The sequence below is a fragment of the Silurus meridionalis genome, chromosome 9, assembly GCF_014805685.1.
Source record: "Silurus meridionalis isolate SWU-2019-XX chromosome 9, ASM1480568v1, whole genome shotgun sequence".
In the NCBI taxonomy this organism is placed as follows: domain Eukaryota; kingdom Metazoa; phylum Chordata; class Actinopteri; order Siluriformes; family Siluridae; genus Silurus; species Silurus meridionalis.
The window spans coordinates 13543990-13556470 of NC_060892.1; the positions used below are offsets into that span (position 1 = coordinate 13543990).

Here is a 12481-nt window from a genome sequence, read left to right on the forward strand (position 1 = left end):
ATCTTGTTAAGTGACACATTTACAAAATAATACACCTTTTTATAAAATATCAGAAGAGACCCGCTCAGTGTCACAACACACCTTGTTTATAGATCTGACGATACATAGCCTCGACTTGTGCAATTTCCTGAGGTGTGGGTCTTTTGGCTGCGGCTGCAATCCACAGACGCCCTCTGTGGGAAGTGTACCATGTCCTGCCCTCCATTCTGCAACAAAAAACACTTTATATTAAACCAGCATTTTTCAGGGAACATTTACACAAAGGCTGCATTTGCACTCGGGGGCCCCAGTGCACAATCCCTGTGCTTCATGATTTACAAGTTATGACCGCATAAGTATTCATTCTGTCGCTGTGCACCCTCGAAATGTTGAATGAACCTTCTTCTAGAAAGAGATGTGGTTATAGAATAAATATTTTGCTTGCTAAAGAAATATTGCGTCATCGGTCTGTTTAAACAGGGAGTTTATTGCTCTATTTTGCCACCTAGTGGAATAACCAGTGGAGGTTAACATTAATTTTAACAAACCTTTCAAATCAATTACAGATCGAGATCATTCTGGCCATTAGGTGACCAGATGTTCAGCATCAAGCAGTTTTCTACACCAAACTGTTTGTTTGTTTGAGCGTAAGAGAAGAAAACCTACAACGTGTGTAGATCAGAATTAACGGGTAGTGAATGATTTAGAAGACTCTCAAAACGAGAACACAGCTAGCTTACGTGTGCATGTGTGTGTTTATACTGCGTGTCATGGAATAAGAATAGAGATTGGCGTTAGTTTTGTTATTCTTTTATTAGAAGCTTTTATCCTAACTGGATTACAAGGAATCCAGTCTAAACATGAAGCTCGTGAGAGCAGCAATATTTGCTTTATCTGACTGATAAGAAAATGGGTGGAATCTATTTCTGGAGATCTATTTTACTTAACTCCTATACAAGAGTAATGCACACCTTCTACTCTATCGGATTCAAGCTTTCAATTGTGCTGTGATGTAATATGAGTGACTAAAAGATGTTTTAGTAGTTTATTACCTCTTTATGCCACAGGTCAAAAGTGAGGCCCAGGGCTGGTGCATGCTGAGACACCAGCCTCCATCCACCATTTCCTGCAACTCCCGATCCTGAATCCTCAGTCTAGAGCGCTCCGCTTTCTGCTCAATGCCTTCTGACTTAGACCTGCGAGTGGTATCGCCCCCACCTACATCCACCCACTGCACCACAAATACAATAATGCACTTTATTTATAAATTCCAAAATAGTTGGTTTGTTCCAGAAAAAGTGTTACTGTTTGAATATTTATTATGGATATGGAAAGATATTACAAAAAATAAAATAAAATAAAATAAAATAAAAATCAGTAAATATTCCACTGGATTTGAGAGGCCACTCACCTGAGGAGCAGCTTGCTGAATATTCGGGTTGACGAGCTCCCTGAGGTGTTGGCGGTTACCTGGAGCAGAGCTCTTCGGGGTTTGGATGAGTGTCCCGGTGTTGATGGCCTTGAGGGTCTCGTCATATCTAGTGAAGACACGCATAAACCTCGGTTCATCAGTCACACTGGCAACACATTCCTCCTCTACCGGGTTTTTTCCAGCAGTTCTTCTCGGTTAATTACAATATAATAATCATTTCTGACTCGTAAAAATATATACAACTTTTTAAATGGAAAAATTATTTAAAAAAAAAAAAACATGCTTTTTTACAAAACTTATAACAGCTAATATGTAAATGCTGCAAACATTTACATTATAATCAATATGTCCAAGCACATTGTAAGTGCAAGATGCCAAACATTATATGGTATATAACAAACAATGAGAATTCATTTTTAAATAGCACACGTATCTTCCAAAGATCTGAATTGTGTTGCCCGAAGCACAAAGGTCTTACTTGTTGTAATACTGAGTCAGGTTTTCTTCTTCCTCCACAACTCGTCGCCCGGCGAAGTCGAGCGTGATCTTACGGTCTTTGCGGGAGGCATGACGAAGCTCCCGGAGCTCCTCATCCCGTTTGCGCAGGGTTTCGCGCTCCTTTGTGGAGAGCCACTGATTGGAGTCGGAGGCAAAATAATCGGACTCATCGTCCAACACCTGAGTTCGGCGAACGCTGAAAAGCGCATGATAGAAAGAAGGTTAAAGTAAATTAGAAGAGACTTTCCAAATGTCAGCAAAATAATAAGTGAACATTTGTTTCCAATACCCAGACCCTGACTGATGTAGTGATAAAACAATATACCCACAGAAATTTTTCCTATAAATCACTGCTCAACTTTCTTAAAATAGTCAGTTACAAGGGCATTAGTAAAATCATCTTCATGGAGCTGAATTTGTGCACAGGGTTTAGATCTCCAAATCAAAGTAAAGAGGAATGCTACTGCATCCGAAGACCTCCTATACAACTGTGGGCGTCCAGCTTTGTGGTAGCAGTTTGGGGAAGAACCACATATGGCTGGAAATGTCAGGTGTCCCAATACTTTTGTCTATAAATAAAATATAATATTCCGTTGGTGCTACACAGAGAAGCAGAGCAATACAGGTTTAAAGAAGCCTACCTGTTCTTGTCAAACTCCAGCAGCTTATCTTTGTGCTGAATAGCTTTTTCCAAGCCTGCCTTCATCCTGGTCTCCTGGTGGGGCAGGTAATCTTTATCCCCCTCAGATGCCACTTGATCTGTCACGTTTAAAGAGATACACACACACAATGCCTTGGCAGCTTCGCTGGGTAATGTGCAAGAAGGAGAAATAAACGGATAAATTCGAGGTCAGAGATCTCCCCTTGCCAAGATTTGTTTGTTACTCACCTCCCATGAGCTTCTTACGCAGTTTCTGACTTTTGTTCGAGTCTCGCTGCAAAATCTCTTGCTCTTCTGCAGTGCACACCTAATTTTAAAATTCAGGACATTAAAAGAAGACAGAGATAAAGAGTACCCGGTGGTGTTTGGCTGCACCACTGAAATATGACGCACTCTTGTTTGTCTGACGTTATAATTGTAAAAATCAAAAGCAATTTTCAAAAGTTCATTTTCAGAAATATTTTTGTTCGGCTAAAACCTGAAAGTTCATCAGATAAAAATTAAAATAAATAAAAAGGGCAACACTTTCACCAGAAGCACCTTTAACAAGAATGCACATATCAATGTCTAGCCATCGGCTAAATTCGGTACAATGCATCAACTGGAAACAAAATTTTACATGGTCCCTTTTCAGATACATTTTAATAAAATAAAATAAAAAGCTATGAGTGAGTGTGGCCTTTTCAGGATCAATTTCCACTAGCGGTGCAGAAATAAATGTTTAGCCACATCCAAAATGTTACATACTCTATACAAGTTTACAGAACTGCCATATAAAAGCAATGCCAAACTCACAATTGAATGGTTATGTTAAACATCTGCTTTTCTTAATCACAGTCGTGCTAATTATCCAGCGTAACCGCACTCTTTCTCGGTTTCAATTTGTATTATTATAACATTTACAATAAACCAAGTTGAATTCAACAGTCTAATCATATTTTATACTAATATGTATGGCAGAAATTCCCTTAAATAAACTTGGAAAAATGTAATCACTCCTATAAAAACAAATAGTTCAATTCAATGTAAATCCTATAAACCTTCAGGCACATGCTCTTGAGATATCACACTGGCAAGAATCTTAGAAGTGCAGATCAGCTACCGGAAAAATCCAATAGACACATTTAAATAGTATAGAAAACCATTACCATAATTTCTATATAAACTACTATTCGGACTATAAAGCGCACCCATATATAAGCCTCACCCACTGAATTTGACAAATATTTTTATTTTGAACATAAATAAGCTGCACCTGTCTATAAGCCGCAATAAATAGAATAAGTCTATAAGTACACTGAAACTAATTAACTTTACACAGGCTTTAACGAAAGACAGTGTCTGTTACACGGTGTAATGGGTGAAAAATGTGGCTCCTTTAAGAGCAGAGCAGCATTTTGGGAATAGCCTGCCGCCACATTTTTTCCGGTATTACTGCATGTGTGCAAGGTCGAGGAATATGTCATTATTTTCTGATGCTCATTTCTAAGATTCTTTGACTAACCCATAACGCTGTTGCCAAGAAAAATAAAAAAGCACGAGTTTTGGAAACCTGTCTGTGCTTATATGATTTCTGTTGCAACTGGAGTTAGCGAGCTCTCCCTTCACCCAGACTCAACGCGCTACAACGGCTTGTATCTAAACAGTAGCCTACTAAGTAAATCATTGTTCACTCTCTTCCTCCTTCCTTTCACAACTATTTCTCTCGGGAGTTTATCTTTTGGCATCGTCGTGCGTTTAAAAAAACTTTTTTTTTCTCCCGATGCCGTGCAGCTCAGAACACAGGTGAGGTGTGTTTTTTCATTTCCGTTCGCAAATTTAATTGGTCTAATGTTATGTCACTCAGTTTTTTGGCTTGAAGTTTGTGAAACCGGGAAAAACCCAGGAAAAATTCATAAATAAGCCGCTTCGTTGTTTAAGCCGCGGGGTTTAAAACGTGGGAAAAAGCGGCTTATAGTCCGAAAAATACGGTATATTCATTAAATAATGTTAACAATACCATAATGCTTTGTATAAGCTTATACTTGTATTATTCTCATTGCCTACCTACTTTCATTTTGACTCAGAGACATATGTGGATTCTTGAACTGAACTCAGATCACCACAATTTCAGCTTAATGTATGTTGCACAATTTGAGTTATTACTAAACTGTAAACTCTCATCAAACTGTCATTTAAAACAGACATTTTGCCAGAAAGTTCTTTTTTCTTACAAAGATAATATTCTTATAAAATGTGTCTTTTTGCCTAGTGTCCATATCAAGTACAATGAATGAATCGGTGATTGGTTTTAGTTTAAAGGCTGTGATGGAAGTGAGGGGTTTTAACAAAGCTGTGCAATTGATTTTATTTTATTAACCAGTTGTATTGGAATGGATTTTGACTTCCACAATTAATAACAATCGACTGTGGTGTTGGTAAGCTTTGCTAAATGTATCTAACTGACTTCTGTAGGTTGGTAGGCGCAAAGCTGATTTGAGATTAATGGCTGTCTAACCCTGAGCCGAGAAAACAAAATACCAAACCTGGAAAAAATATTTCTATAATCATAGATTTTGTAACACCAACACCAGGCTGCAATCAGGCTCAACTCACATGCATTAAAATTACAAATTTACCATTAACACTTCAACTCTAATTGGTTGCAGTTGATGGTTCTACTTATCCATCAGTCATTGTATCAGTCATTTCTCTCTCCATCAATCAGAAATGTAACAATACACCACAGTCATGATTCAATTAGATTTTTCAATATTCTCAGAGTATTTTGAACAAAATTTTCATTAACTAAATAGACTTTTTTTTTTGTCTGACTTAATGTGCAGCATAAAAATACATTGATTTATTGATGTACAGTAATCCCCGCGGTTCGAATCTCACGCTCCCGGTTTATCAAGGAATTGCATTTGCCACAACTAATTTGTCTCAGCATTTTTTTGACGTCATAGGACACTTCAACCAATAAACAAGCAGAGAAACTACACATAGGCTGTATACTGTACAGTACATGTACTCACTATAAATGTGATTGTGTACTGTATTTCTACCAATTTACACAAAATTCATCTCGCTATATTCTTGCAAATGTTTTGTGTGTGTGTTTAAAGTGTGTGGGAGGATGATTTATGGCTTAAACAATAAAAAAAAAAGCTTTTTTGTAGTGGCATCTGTTTATCGCGTTTTTTCGTTTATCGCTGGTGATAAAAGATGGATTACTGTATATGAACAGAAACCCAGCCATTAGGGATGCACAAGCCAGTGCACTCTTAGTGCCGGTCCCAAGCCCGAACAAATGGGGAGGGTTCCGTTAAGAAGGGCATCCAGCGTAAAACCAAATCGAAAATTAGTTTTAATATTGAAACAAAATGTACTGCAAGTTCACCATATCTTCAAATAAATATAATTCTATAAAGATTTGACTAAATAAACAGAAGTCTTTGCCCTGAGAAACTGATCATCTGTAACACTATGAGCTCTGTAGCGGCACCACGTGCACCGTTGTGAGCAGAAATAAAGCTCCAAAGTCAGCTAAAACTTCCACACTTCTCTCTCAGGAAATAAAGATCACAACAGTGAGAAACTGGTGTCGTTTAAAAGCTACTAAAGAGCTTTTTATAATTGTCATAACATGGTTATATATATCCATACAATAAGCATGCTGGTCATTGTGATTTATATATTTTAAATCTATGGGTCTAATTGTATTTGATGCACATGATATACATTGTCCCATTTTTGCATTGCGAAGTGTGACATCCTCAGTATCCATTCATCTATCCATCCAACTCTCATAAGTCTATTGTGGATTTCACCTATCCATTTTCTATCTATCTATCTATCTATCTATCTCTCTCTCTCTCTCTCTCTCTCTCTCTCGTAATGTTAATTAAAGCCTTTTAAAATGTAATATATATATATATTTTTTTTAATAAATGGATATGTGGCTATAATAAAGTCAATCCTGACAAAAACCCAATGCGGATCGATACGTACCAGACTGCCACAGAAGAAACAGGGGCCAGAGCCCTCCTGCTCACACACGATCCAGCCACACGTCAGGCAGTTATTAATCAATTTGTGTTTCTGGGCTAAGCAGTCGCAGGTATGGCGCCCAGGCAGCAGAACTGCAAGTCTATCCTGACCCTCTTTGGCATATAAATTCACAAATTTGTTCTTCTTCTTAGTGGAGGAAGAGCTACTGTTCTCCTGTGCCTACACAAAATAAACACAATTCACGACTTAGAGATTTCATATATGGGACGGACGGACTACTTTTAAACTCATGACTAACCTTCATCAGGTCGATGGGAGTTTTTACAACCTCTGCTTCAGGTTCAGCCTGACTGATCAGGGCCACCTCTTGCTTGTTCCGTCCTTTTCGTTTTTTCTTCTGAGTGTCTTTTGCTGCGTCTGGACCCTCTGTAAAAATCAGTATGTTTTGGGGTTTTTTTTATGATAATTTCAGAAAGAAAGAAGAGTGGTGATCTCACACACCTGTTCTCATAGCAATCAGTTCTGGCTCTCTGTCCCGAACTTTCTGCCAATGTTGCCATCTCACCAGCAACTCATCGAGAAACTCCTTCTTCTTCCCGTCAGTTCCCTGCAGAAGATCTCCGACATACTCTATAATCTCATCTATGTCACTGATAGACAGGATGTACCTAAAACACAATGATTGGGCAGCAGTGAGAGTGAGCGAGAGACAAAGAGAAATGTATAGAGACACAGACAGATAGACATGGAGAGAGACTTGTAGAGGGAGAGACATGTAGAGGGAGAGACATGTAGCAAGACATAGAGGCAGACAGACATGCAGAGAGACATACATGGACCAAAACATACATACAGACATAGAGAGACAGAATGACATGTAAAGATACATATAGATAGACATGTAGCAAGACATACAGAAAAACATGTAAAGAGACAGAGACATGCAGAGAAAAATACTGACAGACCTGTAGAGAGACAGAGACAGACAGAGACATATAGACATGTACAGAGGCAGACAGATAGACAGCTAGACATGTAAAGATACAGATGACATGCAGAAAGACATAAGGAAACATATATTTAGAGACAGACAGACATGAAGGGGCAGACAGATAGATATGTAAAGATACAGATAGACGTGTAGAGACAGTTTTAAAGACATTTTGTTGATTTGTTTGTAATTGTGCTAGTAGGTTAAATGAATGTTTTGCTATATGACTAGCTCGTTAGAACGCACAGCTTCAGCTCTCTCACGTCACAGCACACATACTGAAGCACAGCGAGCTAACGGCTATCATGCTACAATGCTAAGCCGGTTGTCTATGAAACGCAGTTAAGATTCACAGCGTAGCTACTCACTGAACAATGTCATCACTCGCTTCCAGACCAAACTGGCTGTTTAACTGCTCCACACACCAGCGATGCAAACAGTCCGACATGATGAAAAATGAGGAATGACGAGGTTTTCTCTCAGCAGCTAGCGAGCTCAGTGCTGCCGGTCTGACGTGCTTCAAATTAAAAGTTTCATTTGTTCACACAGTAACTGTTCAATAATCCCAAATCTACCAGTACTGACTGATAGAAGAAAAGCCCAGTGAACATATAATATATAGGTAAATAGTATGAGGTGTAAATTCAAAGTACATTTTGCTAAGCACTGTAGTCAAATAAAAAAGGAACAGATTTCTATACAAATGTGTCTCATTTATGTGTCTCTGTGACTTTAACAATTACAAAGAAATGACTACAAATACACTAAACTAGTCACACACTCACTGATGGACACCTACACCTGTTCATTCATATTATTATCTTACCAGCTTTTCATACACACCACATTTATAAAAAACAATAATAATAATAATCCAGAATGTTGCAATAAGTCTGTGAACAAAAATCTTACTGATGATCTTATTTTTGACAACTCAAAACCACAGCATGTCATACCTTGAGGTTGATCGGCTACTATTAAGTCACTAGACGTAATAATATCCCACGGAGCAGACGTCACTGATATCGATATTTTACCTCAGAATGATGACGTCACAGACCATTACCTCATATTGTACACACTACCAGTAAAGCAGATTAGCCGTGTTTCACCATGTTATCGACTTGGTAGGACTATTGTTCCGACCACTAAGGACAGATTCATAAATAACCTGCCTGATATATCTCAATTTCTCACTAAACCCCTAAATGCTAACAATATTGATGAAATGGCTTACAACATAGACACTATCCCCACTAGCACATTAGCCACCATTGCCCCCATTCGGTTAAAAAAAGGTTAGAGACCAAACACGTGCACCTTGGTATAATAGTCATACGCATGCCCTCAAGAGAACAGAGAGTAATCTGGAATGAAAATGGAGGAAAACTAAATTAGAGGTATTTAGAATTGCGTATAAAGACAGTCTGCTCAGCTACAGACAGGCGCTAAAAGCTGCTAGAGCTGAACACCTGAGCAAACTCAAAGAAAATAACAAAAACAATCCCAGGTTCCTTTTCAGTACAGTAGCTAAATTAACAAAAACTCAGTTATCTAATAAAATGTGTTCCATCACAGTTTAGTAGTGAGGAATTTATGAATTTCCTCACTGAAAAATTTAAAGTATTCGAAAAACAATTGTGGCGGTCCAACCTCTGACAGCATGTCCTGACACAATCTTACCTAAAACTCCACAACTACACAGGAAGAGCTGTATGTTGTTATTACCAAAGCTAAATCAACCACATGTCTGTTAGATCCCATTCCAACTAAACTACTAAAATAAGTTTTACATACAGCTGGTGAGCCTCTCCTGAATATTATAAACGCCTCACTTCTCATCTTTAGGTCCCTAAACCCATTAAGTTATCAGTTATTAAGCCCCTCATTAAGAAACCTAATTTAGATCCAAACACACTATCAAATTACAGACCCATTTCAAATCGTCTAAGATTTCAGGAAAGATTGTGTCTGCCCAGTTATGTTCCTACTTACAAGAGAACAATATCTTTAAATAGTTCCAGTCAGGTTTTAGGCCCCATCATTGCACAGAAACTGCTCTAGTTAAAATCACTAGCTTCAGTCCAAGGCTACATCTCTCTGTTAGTTTTGCTGGATCTTAGTGCTGCAGTCGTCACTATAGATCAGGGGTCACCAACCTTTTTGAAACTGAGAGCAACTTCTTGGGTACCGATTAATATGAAGGGCTACCAGTTTGATACACACTTCTGAAATAACAAATGTGCTCAATTTCCTTTAATTATATGTTGTTATTTTTAATAATTAATGATATTCATCTATGTGAAGACACTGATCATGTCAATGACTTTTAACAATAATTATCAACAATGATTTAACAAGGTAGGAAACAGATAGATGCAGCTCACTGGTAAGTGGCGCTATGGTGAGCTATTTTTAGAAAACTTTTTTAGGCGACTCATATGGTCCTTGCGGGCGACCTGGTGCCCGTGGGCACCATGTTGGTGACCCCTGCTATAGATCATGATCTTCTCCTAGATCTTTTACAAAATTACATCGGTATTTAGGGACAGGCATTAAGCTGGTTTAAATCCTACCTGTCTGATCGTTACCATTTTGTAGACCTAAATGGAGAGCTATTTAGGTTAATGCAAGCAAATTATGGGGTGCCACAAGGTTCAGTTCTAGGACCCCTGATTTTCACAATATTCATGCTTCCCTTGGGAATGGGATTAGCTTCCACTGTTATGCTGATGATACCCAACTATATATCTCATCGAAACCAGGCGATACAGCTCAATTGGCTCGGATAACTGAGTGTGTCAAAGAATTAAAAGATTAGATGACTTATAACTGTCTATTATTAAATTCTGATAATACAGAGATTTTGCTCATTGGCCAAAAAACCAGTACACAGAAGCTCCAGCATTTCAACCTGCATTTAGAAGGATGTTCTGTAACTACTAGTTCAACAGTAAAAGACCTGGGAATTATTTTAGACAGCAACTTGTCTTTTAAATGTCATATCAACCATAAAAACAAAAACAGCCTTCTTCCACCTGAGAAATATTGCTTAGCTATGTCTATATCTGATGCAGAGAAGCTCGTCTATGCATTCATGACCTCCAGACTGGACTATTGTAATGCATTACTAGGTGGTTGTCCTGTATCATTAATAAACACTCCACAGTTAGTCCAGAATGCAGCAGCCAGAGTTCTCACAAGGTCAAGAAAATATGACCATATACCGTAATTTCCGGACTATTAAGCGCACCCAAATATAAGCCGTACCCACTGAACAAAGATTTTTATTTTGAACATAAATAAACCGCACCTGTCTATAAGCCGCAGGTGTCTACATTGAAACTAATGAACTTTACACAGGCTTTAATCAAAGACAGTGTCTGTTACACGACTTGTATCTAAACAGTAGCCTACCATAAACCATAAAAGTCATAATTTACTGTCTTCCTCCTTCCTTTCACAACAATTTCTCTCGAGAGTTTTTCTTTTGGCATCGTCGTGCGTTTAAAAATCACCATCGGTGAAGCTTTTCTCCCGATGCCATGCAGCTCAGAACACAGGTGAAGTGTGTTTTTATGCCCGGTTGTTTTCAACGTGACAAATGATTCGCATTTCCTGTTGACAGTCCAAGTAAGCGGCAGGTCAAACGTCAGAGGAACCTTATCCATATTTATGATGTGGTGCGGCCCGATTCAGTGGGAGCGCATCTGATTTATTATAAAGAGTCTCATTGGTTCACCTTAACCCGTTCGGCAATTTCATTTGTCTAATGTTATGGGGCTCAGTTTTTTGGCTTGAAGCTTGTGAAACTGGGAAAAAAACAGGAAAAATACATAAATTAGCCGCTTCATTGTTTAAGCCGCGTGGGGAAAAAGTAGCGGCTTATAGTCCAAAAAATACGGTAATCCCAATCTTATCGTCCCTACACTGGCTATTTGTTAAGTTTCAAATTGACTACAACTGCTACTTACTTACAATGCTCTGAATGGTTTAGCTCCAATGTATCTTTCCAGTCTTCTAACATGCTACAATCTGTCACGCTCCTTGAGATCTCAAAACTCCGGACTTCTAGTAGTTCCTAGAATAGCAAAGTCCACTAAAGGTGGTGTGTCATTCTCACATTTAGCTCCTAAACTTTGGAACAGTCTTCCTGACAGTGCTCGGGACTCAGACACACTCTCCCAGTTTAAGAGCAGGTTAAAGACATATCTTTTAGCAAGGCCTACATATAACATACATCATATATAATAACCTTGTGCTCCAGTAAATCTGATTACATGCACATTTCCAACTTGTGCACTGCTTCTACCTTTGAAGAAGTAGATGCCGCAAACATCCTGAACCATCTAGAGACGTGCCAGCACCCTTTGAATTCCACCTCATGTGGAGTTTGGACATTGGACCTCTTTGATTGTTTAAAGACTATAATCACACTTTATATTACCCAAATGAGGATGGGTTCCCCTTTTGAGTCTGGTTCCACTCAAGGTTTCTTACTCATAACATCTAAGGGAGTTTTTTCTTGCCTTAACTGTTAAATTCTGTAAAGCTGATTTGAGACAATGTTTGTTTTGAAAAGCGCTATAAAAATAAACTTGACTTGACTTGACTTGACCTGACTTGACTTGACTTGACTACAACAGCAGAAGACCATAAAACCTGGAAAAAACATAGCTTGGTGTGAGGATCATTTCCTTGGAACGCTCTGGCCATGTTAATACAAATCATTCATTGTTTGAATGCCGTGGCTTGTCTGAATTTTGTTGCTGACTATGTGCATCTCTTCCTAGACAAAAGTTACCCATCTTCAAATGGGTACTTCCTGCATGATAAAGTACAATGGAAGAAAGCAAATTGTCTTAAACTGGTTTCATGAACATGACAATGGGTTCAGTGTTCTTCACTGGCCTTTCCAGGCAATGGA

At 38.5% G+C, this 12481-nt stretch overlaps 1 protein-coding gene across 2 annotated transcripts in view; it reads right to left on the reverse strand.

Moving 5' to 3' along the window:
• trip4 (thyroid hormone receptor interactor 4) overlaps nt 1-8162 on the reverse strand; it is a 56758-nt gene extending 48596 nt beyond the window's left edge. The window contains exons 1-10 of one of the 2 annotated variants that reach the window (XM_046857465.1): nt 7923-8162; nt 7065-7231; nt 6862-6980; nt 6564-6782; nt 2799-2877; nt 2551-2668; nt 1890-2105; nt 1391-1517; nt 1032-1210; nt 82-206 (exon numbers count right to left, since the gene is read on the reverse strand). In XM_046857465.1, coding sequence (XP_046713421.1) covers nt 82-206; nt 1032-1210; nt 1391-1517; nt 1890-2105; nt 2551-2668; nt 2799-2877; nt 6564-6782; nt 6862-6980; nt 7065-7231; nt 7923-8002 — 1429 coding nt within the window. In that variant the 5' untranslated portion in view covers nt 8003-8162. Of the gene's footprint in view, nt 1-81; nt 207-1031; nt 1211-1390; nt 1518-1889; nt 2106-2550; nt 2669-2798; nt 2878-6563; nt 6783-6861; nt 6990-7064; nt 7232-7922 lie in introns of both variants that reach the window. The other variant, XM_046857464.1, reaches the window with a different exon arrangement.
• Nucleotides 8163-12481: the final 4319 nt, after the last annotated feature.